The sequence below is a fragment of the Silene latifolia genome, chromosome 2, assembly GCF_048544455.1.
Source record: "Silene latifolia isolate original U9 population chromosome 2, ASM4854445v1, whole genome shotgun sequence".
Classification (NCBI taxonomy): Eukaryota; Viridiplantae; Streptophyta; class Magnoliopsida; order Caryophyllales; family Caryophyllaceae; genus Silene; species Silene latifolia.
This window is the reverse complement of record NC_133527.1, coordinates 197,699,721-197,721,007: the sequence shown is the minus strand read 5'-3', so window position 1 is coordinate 197,721,007 and position 21,287 is coordinate 197,699,721. Positions and strand designations below refer to the sequence as shown.

At 41.7% G+C, this 21,287-nt stretch overlaps 1 protein-coding gene across 1 annotated transcript; it reads left to right on the top strand.

Moving 5' to 3' along the window:
• The first annotated feature begins 14,963 nt into the window (after window positions 1-14,963).
• Window positions 14,964-20,771, top strand: LOC141632628 (uncharacterized). Its single transcript, XM_074445160.1, has 3 exons — window positions 14,964-15,069; window positions 18,919-19,634; window positions 20,548-20,771. Exons 2-3 carry the CDS (start codon window positions 19,229-19,231, stop codon window positions 20,586-20,588), a joined length of 447 nt encoding a protein of 148 aa, XP_074301261.1. The 5' UTR covers window positions 14,964-15,069; window positions 18,919-19,228; the 3' UTR covers window positions 20,589-20,771.
• Window positions 20,772-21,287: the final 516 nt, after the last annotated feature.

Here is a 21,287-nt window from a genome sequence, read left to right as displayed (position 1 = left end):
ATTTTTGTGGGTTGATGCACTAAAGACGGCTGCGTATATATTAAATCGGGTTCCTTCCAAGGCCGTCTCAAAGACGCCTTTTGAGTTATTCAAAGGTTGGAAACCGAGTTTGCAACATATACGCGTTTGGAGATGTCCGTCCGAGGTGAGAATTTACAACCCACAAGAAAAGAAACTAGACCCAAGGATCGTTAGTGGGCATTTCATTGGATATGCCGAAAAGTCCAAAGGCTATAGGTTCTATTGTCCGTCTCATAGTACCAGGATTGTGGAATCTAGAAATGCAAAATTTCTAGAGAATGACTTAATCAGTGGGAGTACTATAGAAGTTGAACCTGAAAAGGATCAACATGAAGCTTCACCCTCTGTTTTAAGTGACAAAGTTGGCTATTGTTCACGGTCCCGAAGATCGACCGCAAGTTCAACAACCAAATACAGAAATTCCACAAAATGTCGATCAAAATAGGGTGGATCATAATGAGGAAGAAGTTCACCGTGAGGTTGAACAAATTCCATTAAGAAGATCTGTTCGAGAAAGGAGATCGGCTATTCCTGACGACTATGAAGTATATCTACAAGAATCGGATTGCAATGTTGGAGTTGATAATGATCCTATGTCATTTTCACAAGCCATAAGTTCTACAGATTCAAACTTATGGATGGATGCTATGAAAGATGAGATGAACTCTATGGCTTCTAATCGAGTTTGGGATCTCGTCGAGTTGCCTGATGGTGTAAAAACCATCGGATGTAAGTGGGTCTTTAAGACTAAAAGAGACTCACTTGGCAACATCGAGAGACATAAAGCAAGACTCGTTGCTAAAGGGTTCACTCAAAAGGAAGGAATCGACTACACGGAGACATTTTCTCCTGTATCAAAGAAAGATTCTCTTCGAGTTGTCATGGCATTAGTAGCTCATTTTGATTTCGAGCTACACCAAATGGATGTGAAAACGGCATTTCTCAATGGCAATTTAGAGGAAGAGGTTTACATGAAACAACCTGAAGGATTCTCCTCTAAAGATGGTGAGCATTTGGTTTGTAAGCTAAATAAATCCATATATGGTTTGAAACAAGCCTCCCGTCAATGGTATAAGAAGTTCCATGAAGTTATTTCTTCGTTCGGTTTTGAAGAAAATATCATGGACCAATGCATATACCTTAAGGTCAGTGGGAGTAAGATTTGTTTCCTTGTGTTATACGTGGATGACATTTTGCTAGCAACCAATGATAAGGGGTTTTTATATGAGGTGAAACAATTTCTTTCAAATAACTTTGATATGAAAGATATGGGCGAGGCATCTTATGTCATTGGCATTAAGATCCATAGAGATAGATCCCGAGGCATTTTAGGCTTGTCTCAGGAGGCCTATATCAACAAAGTGCTTGAAAGGTTCAGAATGAAAGATTGTTCACCAAGTGTAGCACCTATTGTGAAAGGTGACCGATTCAGTTTAGACCAGTGTCCCAGGAACGATTTAGAAAGGGAACAAATGAAAAATGTTCCATATGCTTCAGCTGTTGGTAGCATTATGTATGCTCAAGTCTGTACCAGACCTGACATTGCATATGCTGTTGGAGTATTAGGCAGATATCAGAAGAACCCAGGTTCTGATCACTGGAAGGCTGCAAAGAAAGTGTTGAGGTACCTTCAGGGTACCAAAGATTACATGCTTATGTATAGACGGACTGATAGTCTTGAAGTGGTGGGGTACTCCGACTCAGACTTTGCTGGCTGCATTGATTCACGAAAATCCACATCAGGATATGTGTTTATGCTAGGCGACGAGTCGTATCCTGGAGGAGTACTAAGCGGACATTGACACCACTTCTACTATGGAGGCCGAGTTCGTTTCTTGTTTTGAGGCTACCTCACATGGTGTATGGTGAAAGGTTTCATATCGGGCTAAGAGTCGTTGACTCTATCAGTCGACCAATTCGAATGTATTGTGATAATTCAAAATGTATTTATGGCTAAGAATAATAGAAGTGGAAGTCGAAGTAAACACATCGACATTAAGTATTTGGCCATAAAAGAGCGTGTTCAAGAAAAGAAAGTGATCATAGAACACATTAGCACTGAATTAATGATTGCTGATCCCTTGACTAAAGGCATGCCACCTAAAGGTTTCAAGGGTCATGTAGTGAATATGGGACTTGGTCCCATAATGTGATACATTTATTTATTGTATTGAAATTTTTCATTTAGTTGGATATTTTCTCATTTTGGATTATGTACGTACATACTTTGGTTATTTATTTTATTGAGAAATATCATTATGTTTTGACCTAGAGTAAACATATGGTTTATTCATTAAGTTAAGTGTGAGTGGTGAGAGACTAAGTGTATCGTAATACATGGAAGATTAATTTTCGCTCAAGAAAATTTGTCGCTATGATCCGTACATGAAGTTTCTATTTTAAATGGACCAAGTGGGAGAATGTTAGAATATCTGAAATATTTTATTAGTTAATTAATTAGTAAATAATTAAATTCAGTTTTCAGATAATTAAGTGGTCCATTTTATGTGGGAAGTTACCCATGATCAAGGTAACAACCCATGAACCTCTCCTATTCTACAGCCACCACCACCCACTTCTTTAGTCACTTAGAAACTGTTTTTTTGATGGGAAAAACAGTATAAAAGAAACGTGATAACATCTGGTAAAGGACACCAAATCTACTCTCTCTTAAGCATTCTATACACCATCTAAATTAGTGAGAAAGGAGGGTTTGGAACCGAAATCAGTCAGAAAAGCATACGGTGTTTTACGGCGACGGGTTTACATCGGAGACGGGTTATATAATCGGGTTTTTTAAAGCTGTTCAGGAATCCATAAGCAATGGCTGGAGGTTCTAATTCTCGATCTTAATTTATTGCTTCCGCTTTCAGTTTATTGTTTGTTTATTTCAGTAATTTAAACATGCATATTAAGAATAAAGAACTTACATATAATCCTAACGGGGCACAGTTTTATCCCTGATTATAGACGAAGCCCTCATCACTTCATCAGTCCTCAACCATAGGTGACTAGAGCTGTTCATGGGTCGTCCCGTCCATTTAACCCGGCTCATCCCGCCCACTAAACAAGCGGGTACAGACAAAGGATTTTTAGAAAAATACAAAGGTCCAGCCCACTAACCCGTCCCAAACCCGCTAATCCACTTGTCCGTGGGCCAGAAATTTAATATCAGTCCGGCCCATGTCCGACTTAAACTCGCATTTGACCACCTCTACATAGATCCATACCCCACAGGCACATGATTTATGAAGGACGGAAAAAGAAGACAAAGACAACAAATGTATACTCATCAATTGGAATTTGGTTCTCATCACCTCAGAGATGAAACACATACATCATCCACATCTTCAACATGCTCCGGAATTAAATCATCCACATCTGACATCATCAACACGCTTCGGAATTACATCATTGCCTTTACACTTCTTGAAGAAGCTATCGGATACGACGTGTATGAGCCGGAACAGGCTTCTCCTTGACCAAACGATCAACACGAGGACGATCCAACGGCTGAGAGACAGCCACAGCTGGCATCGGAAGCGAGTCCAGCAAAAACTCGCGAGTCGATTGGTGACTTTTTCAAGTTTAATCGTCTTTTGCTTCTTCGCTGTAACGATGTCGGACAATTTCTCGGAGGCGGCGCCAGAAACAAGAAAGAGTGCTTCGGAGGTTACTCTGGAGATGTCTTTGTCGAATTTGATGACTTTCTTTACTATTGATACTGGAAACGAGGGACAGAAAGTTGTATCGGTGGTGGTTTTTCTCCCGCCATTTTTGTGTGAGCTTGGAATTTGGTGGGAGAGTGATTGTAGGGTTTCGGAATTTGGGGGTTTTGATTTTGAATTTTGGGGTGATGAAAGGGCGGGAGATTTGTTTTCTATGTATGCGAAAAGACCATTTTGCCCATGTCAAAAAATCTGTTGTTGTATGTCTTATTTTAAAAGAATGAGAGATCTTCAAATTTTCCCACCTAAATGAATTTGGCTATAATTGAGTTTTTATTATATCATATTTGTAATTGGGCTATCATTGTATTGATATGTACAACTGGATTACACTGAAATTTATCTTTTCCAACGATTCATACAAAACATTAATAATAATAAATTTTACAATTAAATTTCAAATTGAGTTAATATCAGTTATATAATTATTACCTTCTTAAATATTTCTATTTAAAAAACCGCGCGAAATATACTAGTACTTGATTACTTGTATACTTTAGTTAGGTTTTGATCCGGGTACGGATGTATGATCACTAGGACGGAACAGCTCTATTTAGTTGTATTTAAGCAACTAAAAGAGAAAATAAATAGTTAATATATGCATTAATTGTATTGATTTATGTGTAATTTACTCTCTAATTTCTAAATTAATGCCAAATATAGAAGGGTATTAAATGCTTAAATACAACTCAGTGGGACTAGGTACTTATTAATAAAAATAATATAATTCATATATAACTTTTAATATTTGTACTTATAAATAAAAATAAATTAATTTTTCTCAAATTTTTTTTTTTTAGGTTTGATGGGGCATATTCTGCACCGCTGACCAAGTCAACATATTGAGCAAAGTCAACAACTTAGACAGCCTAGCCGATGAAGCCCATCGGCCTGTCACCTAGGTCCCGGCCAGACAACTAGCCAGCCGGGACCCACATCCGCGTACTCATATCCAAGACCCTCGGCGAGCCTACCACAGGTCCATCGGCCGAGGGTACAACGGTCTTTCCACCTAATGAGCCACTTGGCCACTTGGCCACTACGTGACAAAAGGTGAATGCCTATAAATACTCCTCAACCTTCATTGAGGAAAGCATCCACAAATTGACCTAATAACCACTATCCATCTGGTAATATCTTCCTTATCTCTCTACAATACTCCCTTAGCCAAGTTACAACAACTTCCCTCTAAGTTTACTGACTTGAGCGTCGGAGTGAGTACGCTCGGCCAAAGCCGAGCCCTCAGTTTGTTCATCGTTTCAGGAGACCGCAAGGAGGATTCAAGTAAGGACATCATTCTACTAGCTACGAGTGGAATCAAATATCTGCTCTGGAATTACACCCGGAACAATTGGCGCCGTCTGTGGGAAATAGACACTAAAAGCTAGTCACATTCATTCCCAAACAACAAAAACAAAAACACAAGAAAAAAAAACCCACCCCAAAAGCTAAGAAGATGTCAAAACAACAAGTAGTCGTGACCGACGAAACCGAGCTACACCAGGATGATACATTTCACCATTCTGGAGTATTGCAACCCTCCACCGGCGGAGTAATCCAACCGGAATTCGGAATGCCGATAATTCCGGACACACCGCCGCCCGCCAACCACGTCACCATCATGGGACAGGTGGTTGACGTAGCAAAATTAAAGACACTCCTGGACCTAATTGGGAGTACGCCAACTCAAACTGTCACGCCGACAAGAGCGGCGAAAACCGTCCAAGAAACCAGGGCCCAGATCGTGACTCCAAGAAACTTGAACGGAGCACTGGGAGAAGCAGACCCTATCAAGACACCGGAGGAGCCCAAAGTGGTCGTGGTGAACATAAGTCCATCTCGCACTCGGGAGAGGACAGCGTCGCCGCAACACCGACGAGGCACACCCCGGGGGAACCAGCGAAGCCCGACTCAGGAGAGTCGGAGAAGAAGCCCAAGTCGGAGAAGGAGTCCTTCCCGCTACGAGGAGAGAAGCCGGACTAGGAATGCGAGGAGTCGGTCGCCGCGTGTCATTCGACACGTGGTCAAACAGCCCCTCAGTGACTACGTCCTAGACACCGCCGTGCCACCCAAGTCGAAGCCGCCGCGCGCTCACATACAAAGGAGATAGTGACCCAACCGACCACGCCGAGGCCTTTGAGTCTCACATGTCGGTATGGGAGCAGCCCGATGAGGTCTGGTGCCGGGTCTTCCCAACGACTCTGCACGGGATGGCTCAGAGTTGGTACAAGGGGCTTCCCGACGGCTCGATATATTGTTTCGCCGACCTAAAGGACGCCTTCTTAGCCCAGTACTCTTGTAACAAAAGGAGGGCCGTGGAGACATCGGACCTCCTAACTATCAAACAGGAGGAAGGCGAGTCTCTACGAGCCTATGTGAAGAGGTTCGACGGCAAGGTCCAGCAGATTCGGGAGATCAACCCCGAACTGGCGGCGTTCGCACTAATGAAGGGCCTCCCAAAGGGAAGCTTAAAAGACGAGCTCATCAAGCACGGGGGCCTGGGCCTGGACGCCGCAAGAAAGATGGCCGATCAGGCCATCAAGGTGGAAGATTACCACAAGACCTGGGTAGGCCCCAGCGAGGCCGAGCCCTCGAGAAAGAAAAGCCGCCGGGATGACAGCCCGGATGAGAGACGCCGCGACACTAACAGGTCGCGGTCTGATGAGAAACGCCGTGACAATAACAGGTCACGTCCTGATAGATCTGCCAGGAAGCAGGACAAGACGGGCGCCGGGGGGAGTTCGGGAACGTTTTACCAAAGGCATTACCATGATAAAACCCCTCTGGTCACATCGGCCGCCGAGGTCTTCGCCCTGAGCAGAAACGAGGGCCAGAAGTGGGAGCGGCCTCCCAAGCCAAAAGGAGACGGTGACGCGAACCAGTACTGCGAGTACCACGGTTGCGCCGGCCACCTCATCGACAACTCGCCGCACTGAAGAATGCCATTGAAGAGCTAATCCGAAAGGGGTGCCTCGACAAGTATGTGGCCAAAGGCCAAGACCGACGCCACGGCCGGATAAGAAATCCGTTTTTCAACGGATAGGAGTCATCCACGTAGTCATCGGAGGTAACGAGAACGGTGGGTCGGCTCATGGGCACAAACGGCACCTGAACGAGCTGTATCAAGCCATCAACTTTGTGCCCAACGCAGCGACCCCCGCCTCCAGCATTCCCGATATGACTATTGGAGGGAAAGACTACGAGGAATCATCGCCCCTCACAAATGGCGACCGGTAGTCAACTTGGACATATCCAACCACCTGGTAAAGAGGTGTCTGATTGACACGGGCGCCTACACGAACATCATGTTTAGGGAGTGCTTTCACAGCCTCGGCCTTAGACTCAAGGACTTGAGCCCCTGCACCCATCCACTGTACAGCTTCTCCGGGGCCGGCCTGGTACCCCTGGGTTCAATCAGACTGCCGGTAATGTTCGGCGAGGGGAACGCGGCTAAGAATGTCCTAGCTGAGTTCGTCGTCATTGACGGCTCGTCCGCCTACAACATTCTCATAGGCCGAGTCACTCTGAGCGAGGCCGACGCAGTAATGTCCATCCGGGCTCTTACACTGATGTATGTCTCGGACCGGGGGGAAGCGCATAAGCTCGTCTCCAAAAACGAGAAGGACGAGGTGGTCAACGTCCAGATATCTGCCAGAGGGTGTAACTCACAATCCCTCAAAGTGGCAAAACAGTCGGAGAGGGGGAAAAGCTCATCCTCACCGCAGGAAGGCGACCTCATGGACGCAACCGACGGCTGATGAAGAAGTAGCGCCTCCACTAAGCCATTAGGAGACTGTCAGACTTTGTATAGCGCCCGAGGTGTCCAAAGCAGCTGTGGGCACCCCGGCGCATGTTTATATCTTAATGTAAAAACGACCAAGTCTTTCACCAAAATATTCATTTTTCAGGCTAGACGCCATCAAGCAGCCGACGCCGACTCATACTGTCGATTCGACAAGAGCGGCAGTCGTTACAAAGAATGAAGCCGACGCCGACTCATACTGTCGATTCGACAAGAGCGGCAGTCGTTACAAAGAATGAAGGCGACGCCGACTCATACTGTCGATTCGACAAGAGCGGAAGTCGTTACAAAGAATGAAGCCGACGCCGACTCATACTGTCGATTGGACAAGAGCGGCAGTCGTCGTGAAGACGACGACGCCGACTCACACTGTCGATTGGACAAGAGCGGCGGTCATTGTGAAGAAACCAACGCCGACTCATACTGTCGATTGGACAAGAGCGGCAGTCATCGTGAAGACGACGACGCCGACTCACACTGTCGATTGGACAAGAGCGGCGGTCATTGTGAAGAAACCAACGCCGACTCATACTGTCGATTGGACAAGAGCGGCAGTCGTCGTGAAGACGACGACGCCGACTCACACTGTCGATTGGACAAGAGCGGCGGTCATTGTGAAGAAACCGACGCCGACTCATACTGTCGATTGGACAAGAGCGGTGGTCTCCATGAAGAAATGTAGTGCTGTGGCAGTCACCCCAAATAGTAGACGCTTCGGCAGTCACTTAAAGTGGTAGACGCCGCGTAACACACTATCCTGACGCCAGCTCACACTGTCATAGACAAGAGCGGTGGTCTCCATGAAGAAATGTAGCGCTGTGGCAGACACCTAAGTGGTAGACGCCGCGTAACACGCTATCCGGTAACAGACGCCGACTCATACTGTCGTATCGACAAGAGCGGCAGTCTTCATCAGAAAACAGATACCGCGACAGTCGCGGCCAGCACAGCTGATAAACAAAGCAAAATGCCTTAAAAACGTTAAAAACAGTTGAGATACACACTCTAAACTGCATCGGCCATGCCAAGGCGGAAATAAAAAGAGACTCAATTAATAACGTGAGGGGACAACTCAGACAAACAAAAAAGAGGTAAAGACCTCGGCCATGCCAAAGGCAAAAGGAATCAAACTCTTATTAATGATAACGGGTTACAGGTGGAAAGAATGCAGACGACGGCCGTCCCCATTGGGATAAACCAAAACAACCTACCAAAGTTGTACAAGGTACAAGGAAAGAGAAGCAAAATTACAATTATGTCATCTAAAGCACCAAAAGATAGCAAGGAGGAAGGGCTTAATAATTAGCTCCCGAGCGGCTGAAGCAGATCCGCTGTAAACTTGTTCTCATCAAGCAGCACATGGTAGTGTATGAGGAGCTGAAGCAGATCTGCTGTAAACTTGTTCTTATCAAGCAGCCCTATGCCTGTTGCTGCTTACCATCAGCAGCGGTAGCAGCATCCTCTTCAATGGGCAACCCAGCAGCTTTCCTAGCAGCCTCAGCTTTGGCCTCGGCGTCATCAGCCGCCCTCATTCTATCAGCTTCCTCCTTGGCCGCCTTAGCCTTCTCAAAGAAGAGCACTCTCTCTCCGCGGCCGCCTCCTTCTCAATCTTCGCCCTCACCGCCTCCTGGGCCTTCTCCGCCATGGCTTTCTCCTTAGCCGCAAGCTTATCATCAAGCAGCTCGTTATATCTGTCCCACGGAAAGGAATCTTCAAGAGGGAAGAGCTCCTCGATCACTTCCCTGGCAGCTCCTTCGGCCAAGTCCCGGAATTCAGCGCACAGATTGGGGAGCATGACGGTTTGGAGCATCTCAATGTCCTCCTCCTTCTGCTTGATGACGGCCTCTTTGCCCCGAATCACCCCCGCCTGGGCCTTAAACAGGCCCTCAGATTCGTTCCTCTGCTGGAGATAGAGGTCAGCACGCCCCTGAACAAGGTTACACTTCTCCAACAACTTCGCAGCTTCGGCTGCCGCAGCCTCGGCCTTGGCTCTCTCAGCAAGGACCTCCTTTTCAGCGTCCTCCCTGAGTTTTCTCTCAGCCAAGAGCGCCTTCTCAGCATCTCCCCTAAGCTTCCGCTCATTGAGGAGATCCAGCTTCGCCGACGCAGCCACCTGCTTAGTGGCATTACGCTCATGAACAGCTCGAGCCACGGCCTTCTCCTGCTCCATGAGACGAGCACCGGTAACCACGTTCCACCTTGCCAGCTCCCTAATTAGCTTCGTGCCTTCCTCTATAAGCTGGGAGACGGAAGCCCTCTGGGATGAAGGGACGGTGGTAACAATTTGACCACCAGCCCGCGGCTGGGAAGAGGAAGCCTTTTGGGATGAAGGGTTGACGGTGACGCCTTGATCACCAACCTGCGCAGAGGACCCCTCCACCTGCCGCCCAACGAGACCAAGAGCCGACTGCGGTTGGTCTGCAAAAATTTAATAAAGACATCAGTATCAACCTGTATCGACATATCAGAAAGCCTGGCTAAATTCGAGTCACGGGATAGATAGGTACCATGCTTGGCCTTCTTGGCCGGAGGAGGCACCTCCTCGCCAGCAGTAGAGGCTGTCTTCTTCCTCTTACGGATGAGAGGAGATCCCTCCGCATCAGAGTCCCCCTCGGAAGGAATATCAACAATCTCCACAGTCTCCCTCTTAGGGGGGGGGATGGGAGGTGGAGCCGGCGTCGACGCCTTCGCCGCCGAAGACATTGTTTTCCGCGTCCGACGCACTACACCGCTAACGACCCTCGCCTGAGCCTCCTCCACGCTCAAGCCCTTCAGCCGTTGTTCCATAAGGTCACTCGGCGACTTCCTACGGTCGTGGGCTAGAGCCTTCGGATGCAAGTTAGCAACGGTCCCATCTTTGTGCAGCCCCATTCTCCGAAGAAGATCCTCAGACAAGTCCTTTCCAAAGTGGTCTGCGAAAGAAACAAAGCAAGAGTTAAGTAGAGGAAATAAACCGAAATTCGAGGAGCAAGAGCATTAAGAGCGGCGATGGGCCTCAGACCGACCCCACTCACCCTGTGCTAGGGCCGGTATGAGGCCGACATGGCAGAGCGGCTCATCCTGAAGGATGATCTGCGTCGGGGGAATCCATTTTTTCGGCACCCCACTCTTGTCCACCTCAAAGAGCCTCATTGCCAGCCTCTCATCCTCTTGGAGATAGACACTGCTGGCATCCATTTTGAGCTTCTTCCGGGAAACCCATCTATCGTGCTCCGCTTTGAGTCTCACACCGCAAGTTAACTCGGTCTTTGGAAAAAGCAGGGCAGCGGATAGTCATCCGGCACCTTAACGTACACCCACCGCCTTGCCGATCCTTGCAAGAAGAAAGTTTGTTGACAGAGACATAACCCGGCTCCATCTCCACACCGTACCATCCAACGCGGCGAAAAATGGTTTGAGATGGTGAAGCCGGCGGAATAAATTCACCGTTGGGGCCTCTCCCTTGAAGAGACAGAGCCGACAAAGCCGATTATGGTCCTCATAGCCAACGGGTGCGGTTGTGCGACAAAACGTTCATAGCTCTAATAATGGCCACAACGTACCCATTCGGCGAAACCGAGCCCATACTCCAAATGCCGCATGTACACGCCGGTGTGGCCCGGTGGAGGGCAACAGACGGCCTGACCCTCCTCAGGGATAACAATTTTGTATCCCCTACCGAAGAAAAAATGGCCCTCGAAAAATTTCTCGCCTGAACAACTGGCGAGCTTATGAGTCCAAACACGGTCAAGACAGACCTTACAGGCGTCGCCATGATCCAGGACGTACTGCCTCCCTTCATTACGACGAGGCCTTTCCACTTCATCACCGAAATCATCACCAAAATCGCCATAGGAATCAGAGTCCTCCCATTCCTCAAGAATTCGAGGATCAACTTCAGGAGAAGGAGACCTAGGGCCCCCCGATGCGGGTTTACTAGGTCCAGCATCAGCAGAAGACATTTTCACAACAAATTACTAACGAAATAAAAGAAAATTTGTTTGTTTACCTTGAAGAAATACACTCGCCGGATCGAAGACCGAAGATTTGAAGAAAAGAAAGCCCTTGAAAGTTTAGAGAGATGAAGATTTTGGGAGAAAATTTTCGAAAATTTGAGGAAATGAAAGTAATGGCCAAAATCACGGAATAAACTGCCCTATTTATAGGGAAAAGCCCACAAAGAGGGACCAATCGGGCACGACCCATGAAGCGTCAACCAATCGAGCGAACGACACGTGTCAGACATGCAACCACGGAATGTCAATCGTTGCAACAGTTGAATGTCAATCAATGCTACAGTGACCAAGCGTATTCAACACGCCCATTCACATCTCTTCACCTGTTCATCTCCCTCAACAAATTCCTAGGTACCTGCTCTCCGCCGGCCAAAAGATCGACCAAGCCAGGAAGCACCGGCCGGGGGCAATCAAATACAACCGGCACTCCCAACCCCGGTCTCGGCCACCGTCACTTTCTTTTCCACATCGGATGCCCTTTACACATCCATGTGGAGGGGGGATATGGTAGGCCTACGAATGATCAAGCCGATACATCAGAAGAAGCCGACGCAGAAAATTTTTGCAAAATACTTGCGCAGAATATACGCTCAACATACATCGGAGCCCATACCACGGCATAGACTACGCTGGGGGCAAATTGATGGGGCATATTCTGCACCGCTGACCAAGTCAACATATTGAGCAAAGTCAACAACTTAGACAGCCTAGCCGATGAAGCCCATCGGCCTGTCACCTAGGTCCCGGCCAGACAACTAGCCAGCCGGGACCCACATCCGCGTACTCATATCCAAGACCCTCGGCGAGCCTACCACAGGTCCATCGGCCGAGGGTACAACGGTCTTTCCACCTAATGAGCCATTTGGCCACTTGGCCACTACGTGACAAAAGGTGAATGCCTATAAATACTCCTCAACCTTCATTGAGGAAAGCATCCACAAATTGACCTAATAACCACTATCCATCTGGTAATATCTTCCTTATCTCTCTACAATACTCCCTTAGCCAAGTTACAACAACTTCTCTCTAAGTTTACTGACTTGAGCGTCGGAGTGAGTACGCTCGGCCAAAGCCGAGCCCTCAGTTTGTTCATCGTTTCAGGAGACCGCAAGGAGGATTCAAGTAAGGACATCATTCTACTAGCTACGAGTGGAATCAAATATCTGCTCTGGAATTACACCCGGAACAAGGTTAAACTTCAATGTTTTAAAATAGAATAAATACAATTTTAATTAAAACTAATAAGTGATAATTAATTACGCAAGATCAACGTTTTATAAATAAATTTGTGACTAATCAAATATCAAATTACTTAAGATAAAAGTTGTGCGAATGATGCAACATATAAACATTAAGCTCTCAAATTATATTATTTCACAATACGTTATGTTCTTATTCATATAATATTTGTTCAAAATAATGTGAATATATATAACTTTAAGCAATTTTTTATTTTTTATATATAATGTGTGATATTTACGTATCAAACATATAGGGTTCAAACTTAATTTAATCAAATATTTTGGTTAGATTTTGCATATGCTATGTGTTAATCATATATCTATAAGAAATTTGCACCTTTTGTTTTTTTAACAACTATATAATGATATTTAAGAGTTTGACTGTAAATAAAATAGGTTGAACTCTCTCAAATTTTTTTTTTTTTGAGATTTTAACTTCAAATTAAAGTATTTAAAAGATAACATGTAAAATATTTAAATATAAGTAATACTGGTTAGTCATATTGTATAATCAATATTTTATACTTCACGTATACGTATTTAATTGAAGATATTAATGAAAAATGTTATAGTATGTGTTTTCTATTTTTTCATGTGTAGCTCGTTTATGGTACTATATTACTGAATAATCATTCTTTTCTTTTGATTATTCAAATGACTTGCGATCACTGATTCACTATGTATATATATACTCGGATCACACTATTTAAACCTCTCAAAATCTCACATATATTTAATTTGTCGCAATATAATTTTTTCATTTCCACACTCTAAAAACTTCTCTCTTTGTAATTTTCTTTAAGTTTTGTTTTTAACAATTACAATGACTCTTTTAAATATATTTTTCTTAATTGATTTAATAGTCGGGGTTTTATAACTTTCTCAAAATGTTTTTATACACAAATGTAAATCATTTTAAGACACTCACTTTAATCGTCTCTACATATCAATATAATGAAAATTGTACTCAATTAAAAGTATTTTTCGCAATGAATGTAATAATTTACTTTTTAAAATTTTAATTAAAACAATTTTTTAAAAAGTTTAGAATAAAACACCGTAATTATTTAATGTAATTTATAATAAAATTTATTAAAGTATAATTAATATTTTGCTGAGATTTATGCAACATTTATTATGTTCCAATTAAATGATTTGTTGTAATTAATATCAGTCAGTAAGACTAGCTAGGTCACGTAGCGCATCCACAACAGTTCAACCCAGTATATATATAAGATAATATATTATTCAGTACTATTTGTTTTAAGATAATGATAGGACGTCACTAAGTGGCACCGAAATTGAGTACCACCTTCTTACATATATCACTTAATGGCGCCACCTCATTTAATTTTCCCTTGTTTTATACGTGTGAAGATGTCATTCAATATAATAGTGTTTGTCACTGTTTTGAACGGTAGTGATTTGGTTGTTTGAAGGGATATATGACTTGAGGAAATGATGATAAGTTGTATGATATTATGTTTGGTACGAGTACTTAATTCATTCTATATGTTTGTTTTATACATGTATATCAATGTTCGTTTTATTTTGTTCATATATTTAGTTACATATTAATAAAAGTTATAAAAATTTGATATTCACAATTAAACAAGTTGTCACAACTGATCACATGACTATTTTTTATGCTATATATTAGAGCTGTATCGAAGTTTCTCTCACTAGAGAATAGTGCTAAAAAAACAAAGTATAGAAATGGAATGGAGGAAGTAATATTTGTGAAATAGGAATTTGTGGATTGAGCCTTGTGTAAAGAGGTGCAAGAAGTAAGTAGATTCTAGAGTGTAAGTATGAAGTTTTTCGTTTTATGGGATAGCTTAAGCTTTAAGGGTGAGGCTTTGTTTTAAGAAGTGAAGTCTGTAATATTCATTAATTTCCGTGGTATTTATAGGGATTTACATTCTCTTTTTATCAATTCGGACTCTTAAGTGATTTCTCTTTTTTTTTTAAATCAAGTATGGCTTTGGAAAACAAACTTATTTTGGGCTTTTTGAGAATAAACTGTTTTTTAAAATGTTTTATTTGGAAAGGTTATCTTAAAAATCCGATTTCGGTTTTGACCTAGACTTGTCTCAAATTTTACCCTAAAAACAAAGAAATAAAATAAACGAACAAACATGAATAACCTAGCTATCAAGGCTTCCTCTTTCCGTTTGTTTTCCTGTTCGACGATCAATCTTGTCGGCGACGAGTATGGCTTTTGGACCTCTAATCCGATTATCAAACTGCTCTCTATCTTCCATGTTTCGCATATATAAATTGTAAGTATTTTACTCTGCAATATTGTTTTACTCAGTTTTGTAAATAACACTTTATTCTGCTATTTTTCGTAATAATAATGTTATCGTATTTCGTCGGGTGTTTTAGCGTGATAAGGATGATGATATCGTATTACACTAACCAACGCTTAATTCACTTACTCCACGTCAATTTTTTTAAAAATTTACACCCAAATTATTTATCCATGTTATATTTTAAATCCAATACCATTTTCAAGCTATATTTCCGTCAAATTTCAAAAAAATTCTGTAAAACAATAATCTTATAATGATTTTGCCAATCCTTCTTCTTTTATTAAGCATATAGGTTAGATTGTTCTTTCTTGAGTGTGTGTAAGATAAATTGATGACCTTGGTTTACAGTAGTTTTCGTTTGGTGTGTGTAAGACAAATTCAAGGTGTGGTTTGTTGATACACAAATACTCATTTAAGGACTTTGTCTTAAGTTTAAGACATACTCTGTCTTATTTTTAAGACGGGTCAAATATCATACTATTTACATAGATAAAACGGAAAGAAAATGTCTAGTTATATTCGTTTTAAGAGAGACTTATTGTTGTTGATATGGAGTAGCTTGGTATTTATATGATGGGTGAGATTATATTGGAGTAGTTAGCAAGGAGTAATAGGAAATATGAGAAAACTCAGGCGAGTTAAGTTAGGCCTTGTTCTTTTTTATTTAAAGTCACTTAAATTTAAGTTCACTTCAAATTCTATAAATTTAGTTCAGTTCAGATCCTATAAGTTTAATTCAGTTCAGATCACATTCTATTAGTTCAGTTCAGTTCAGATCAGATCAATTTCAATCCAAAAGAACAAGGCCTTAATAGGTCAATTTGTTAAGTTAGGGCCGCTTAAAATAAGATTAATTGATGAAAATACCCTTTAATGTTACACTTTTTAAAACTTAACACCTTATGAATTTTTTTTTAAAAAACGTAATACCTTAATGTGCAATTCACATTTTGGTACCTTGAATGGATTTAGGCCAAAAAAATGGAATATTTCGGCCATTTTTTAAAGACATGACGACGTATTTATGATGCACTTCGTTCAGATTTTCAACTTATTCCCTTCCCTCTTATAACTACAAGTCACAGTTGATTCAGTCTCAGCAATATTTCACATTTTTGTTGGCTTAAATCCACTTAAGGTATCAAAATGTGAATGAAGTACACATGAAGGTATTAAGTTTTAAAAGTTTTTCATAAGGTGTTAAGTTTTAAAAAGTGTAACATTAAAGGGTGTTTCATCATTTACCCTTTTAAATATTGATGAGATTTGTCACTTTATATTATTTGTAGTTTGTGAATTTGAGGATAATTTTTTGTTGGATTAAGCTAGTTTGGATTTAGTGTCTCGAGAGGTAAGGATTTTTGCCTTTTCAAATTTTTGTAAAGAGCATATTTGGTTTGACATTTAAACCGTCTTTTATCCTATTTGGCTATTTTGTACGATGATTTTTACCTGTTTTATAATTTGTTTTAATATTAGTTATGAATTATTTTGGCACCTGGTTCTATCAAATGTGAAATTTGAATATATTTTTATGTGACCGTGGGTCACCTTTTGGATTGATTTTAGTGTAAGCTATTTTTGAAATTTGATAGCCGTTTTAGAAGGCTGGAGATTTGGGGAATAAATAAGGTTGGTAGGGAAAGAGGGAGACCAAAACAGACATGACTGAGGGTGATAGAGCATGATATGAGATTTCTCGGACTTGAAGAGGGAATGGTGACGGAGAGGACACAATGGAGGGAAATATATACATGTGAATTTTTAGTATCTCATGTCATTTGAAATATTTAGTTTTTTTATTTATCTTTTAAAAATTTGTTTGTTCTTTTCAGATTTATTACACATTTTTTTACCCACAACTTTCTTCTATATTAATACCTGGTTTAGTTTTACGGTACTCCCGACCATTAAATTTTATTCATTTTTCAAAATCGTTGTAATCTTTATTCTCGATTTCAATTCTAAGTTTTTATAAAAGACATCCGGATTTCAATTTTAAAATCTATAAGTTTACCTTGACTTTTGTATTATGTTTCACTCCCCTTTTATTTTTCCACTTTTCTTTTTTCTATTTTTTTCGCATTTTGAGGTGTGCGATCACCTATGGACGGTTTTAAAGGATGATTCATGTCAGCCGACCCCAAATCATTTTAGGATTAAGGCTCAGATATTGTTGTTGTGGTTGTTGTTGTTGTATATGGGGGGGGGGGGGGTGGGGGGTTTTGTTGGTCTAGAGGGTGAAAGGTCATCTGAGATGCTCTTCGGAATAAATCCCGAAATCTGAACTCTTGGCCCGTGTTCCATTTGGGTGGGGATTGTCCAGCCCCCACTCGTTAGGTAGTTAAAATTTCCCCTTTGCAGTCTCATCCTACTGAATGTCCAAAATGTGAGAGGTGTGCACTATTACGAATCTGACAAAGCACATGTGGTACCTCTAAACCGTGTCAGGAACTTCTTGGCACACACCTGGTTTTAGAAAAAAAATGGTTTTTGGTTGTTTGAATATGGTTATTGAATTTACCATGATACTATTTATTATGGTTTTCTGATTTTGATTTTTGGTTTTGGGGATGTACCCCTTTTATTCGGGTTACTGATTTTTAATCATTGTTTCTTTTTAAAGCATTGTTTTGGAATTGTTGTTATTGTTTCTTAAACTCCTCACCCAACTTTGCTATCGTCCTAAATGTTTTGGATCATTTCCCACCTCTTGATTTTTTTGGGTACAGTTGCAGGTTCAGATAGTGTTCGAAGTAGAGCTGAAGTCTTTAGAAGTCATACTATCGCTTTCGTTGTTATATTTAAATCTGTAGTTTTTGTATATTGTTTATAACATTTATGTATTTTTGGCAGGTTTTATATATAAATATTACTCTAGTTTTTATTTTAGCCAAAAATTAGGGGTCTTACAAGGCCTTTGTAATATTTTGTCGGACTAGATCAACAGGGATTGACCGAGTCGGCCGGGTGGAGGTATCGTTACTCACCCAACATTGCCAGGCACGACCTAGATTGAAAAACGGAGTTCCAACATAACACGGTTAGTGTTAGGGTTGGTGCAGTTTATGTAATCTTTTGTTGGACTAGGTCAACGAGCTTGCTCGTTCGGATTGGGGTGGCGCTACTGATCTAAACCATGAGTCCATGATCGGGTTAGGTCGTGCTTAGTGACAAGCTAGGTGGACCACCAAAAATTTCCCTATGTAACGGGCTGGGTTGAGCTGAGCTTGTCCGCCACTTTGACCACTATAGTTGCAACACAAATTCGCATTATAGACGGACACTATCCGTCTATAATGAAAGACGGGCAAAATACAATACCACTTTCCTAATAAGACAAATAACAAGTAGGGTGGTGGGGGAAAAAATGTCACCACTTTCATTGTATTTGACCCGTCTATACCAATAGACGGATATACCCGTCTATAGCAAGACTAATTGCAGCTGCAATTATATTTAGCAAGTTGTAAACGCTTCACCTAGGGGTATTCTAGTAAATGTACTCATCAATAGTTGTACTCCAATTTTGCGCGCACAACAGAGGGACCCTAAAACATCTGAGGGTTTCGGTCATTATTTCTCCCTCGTCCCAATTAATGGCTTTTTCGATTGCTTAATTCAATCACGCAACAGCGAAAATTTGGTATCTACGGCGATGTTAGTACATCTCTATTTCAATTGCAAATTTTCTGAATTTAATTGATGCATCAAACGATTTATTTCTGCAATTATGTGATAAAAATTGGTAGAATTTCGTAATATTTTAGTTGCTGATTTCAATAACTTATTAATTATTGTGATTCTTGATTTCAGGCACTTGTAGAAACTAGTATTGTAGTTTCGAGGATGCTGGCCTATGAATTGTGCTTTGTGTGAAGGAAAAGCCTGTTATTGCTAAGACTGATGCTGGTAGGGGGAAGGAAAAGCCCGTTATTGCTAAGACTGATGCTGGTAGGGGGAAAAAAAGCCTGTTATTGCTAGGGATTTGGCGAAGACCAAATCGACAAAGACCAGATCGACAAAGACCAAATCGACCAAGACCAAGGCGGTAATCGGGATAGGTGAGGGGTTCCAAGCTAAGATCCCTGAGTTGTTAAAAAACCCTGGTGATGTTCTCGTTTCAATGGAGCCTATCATGAGACGTCTTCTAGTCACGAATACTACTGCGTTCAATTTTATTGTGTCAGGCTACCGTTTTAAAGTCCTCAGAGAAATTAATGGGGTTGTTGACATGGAATATTTGAAGGTGAAAGTTGGTAGTTTGTTTTTTGTGAGATTTTTCACAGGGACGAAGGTGAAGTCGAACAAATTTCCTGTAATTGGAAATCTGGGTTTGGACGGAGAAGAGGCAAAGGTTGGTTCAACAGCTGTTACTGAAACACTGGCTGGAGAAGGAGAGGTAACAATTACGGGTTCTGTCGTGGGTTTGATGGTGAAGATGGAGTTGTGCAACTACCTGAGAGATTGCATTGACCAACATAATCTCGTGAACATGAACAAAGCTTTCCAGCTCTACAACCAAGACCTAGGTATGGTAATCTTAATACTCATTATAATGTTTGCGTATATAATGTTTGCGTATTGACCCCTTTTGGAATTTGTGTGTTGACCCCTGTTGGAATTTGTGTGAGACGGGTGACAACAGTACGTTGGGGTGGTTGGGGTGCAGTACGAGTTGGTTGTGGGGTGCAGTACGAGTTGGTTGTGGGACAGTGGGGTTGGTAGGAGGAGATACGACAATGGTGGGGGATGTGGGAGAGGTTGGGTTGGTGACATCAGGGGAAGAGGGAGTGGGCGAGAGCTGATCTGAAGCAGGGTAGGCAGGGGTGTGGTCTGGAGCAGTGGAGACAAGGGTGTGGTGACGATGGACAGGGGCGGTGGGAGGGGTTGAAAGAGGTGACTGGGTAATGGGAGAGGGTGTTGGGACAGCAGAAATAACTTGGTGAAACCAGTCGAAGTCTGAGTGGTGGGTTGGTGGTGATATAGCAAGTGCGGGTTTGAGTTGAGGGTATGGAAAAACACCATTTTCTAAGTGAAACTTTACTGTATTTTGACTCGAGAAGTGGGAGTTGCAAGATATCCACAATTATCCTCGTCGGAAGATTCGTTTGGATTTTCTAAGTCATCTGAGGGCACATAGTTTTGCTTGTAAAGTTTAGGTCTCATTCGTGTTGTTAGCTCCTCTTATTAATGTCACAACACTCACAAGATATGAAGTATTTCCTCCATTTCAATCGTTCGTTTATCTTTGAAGATAATCTTTGACGATGTGATTGATTGCACAAAAGACTGCTAAAATGATATGGTCTTAGATAACATGGAAGTGATATCTATAAGTCATGGACTCTTGAAAACTGAAAAAAATCTTATAAGATAATGGAAGAATGGTAGATTAGCAATGTGTGTATTATGACACTCCATTGTCTTTTATTTTTTGCACAGTGTATCAGGAGGTTTTCAAGCGAGTCAGGGTTAATTCCTAAGGTTTCGGAAGTAAAGTCTGTTGTTGGTGGTGGATTGTTCTCCATAGAGGTTTGTTTAAACAAACTACCTGGTTCCCTCTAGCAAATTATTCCCATGTCTGATGTGTTATACAACTTGTAGTTGCCCACCTTTTTTTGTCTCTGCTTTCTCAACAGATTTTCTGATTTGGCTAATCATTGTCTTATGTCTCTCAGAGTAGTTCATCAATTTTCCCTGTTGTCTTTGAAGTCTTTGTGGCTGAGGACCCGAAATCGGTAAAAATTCAAAAGAAGGAGTTGATATTTGCTTGAATTATAGTTCACAAATAAAAATACAGAAATTATATTTTGAATTCTTTTTAGGTTGAATTAATTACATATATCAACTATTTTAAATGAAATAACAATAAAAGTTAGAAAAATGATCGAGATGGAGGGAGTATAATAAAAAAGGGAAATAAAATAGAAAACAATAATAACAATAATCGTTGCAAAATACTAACAAACGCAGCAATATTCGTGACAAAATACTAGTAACCGTGGCAAAAATTTAGGAAATTGTGCCATATAAATAACAATAAATATACTTTGACGATATATTATGATAATATACATATTGATTAATAATTTTTTTCCCTTACGAGTCCTTTTTGTCTTTAGAACCCAGTCGGATCGCAAATTCGGGCTTGAATGACACCACCATGTGATAATAACATAAGT

What these genes read in the sequence shown, in the direction of transcription:
- LOC141632628 (XM_074445160.1), top strand. Translation starts at nt 19,229, where the DNA reads ATGGAGCCTATCATGAGACGTCTTCTAGTCACGAATACTACTGCGTTC. An exon ending in GCTCTACAACCAAGACCTAG is followed by an intron (nt 19,635 to 20,547) that starts GTATGGTAATCT and finishes TTTTTTGCACAG; the next exon opens with TGTATCAGGAGGTTTTCAAG.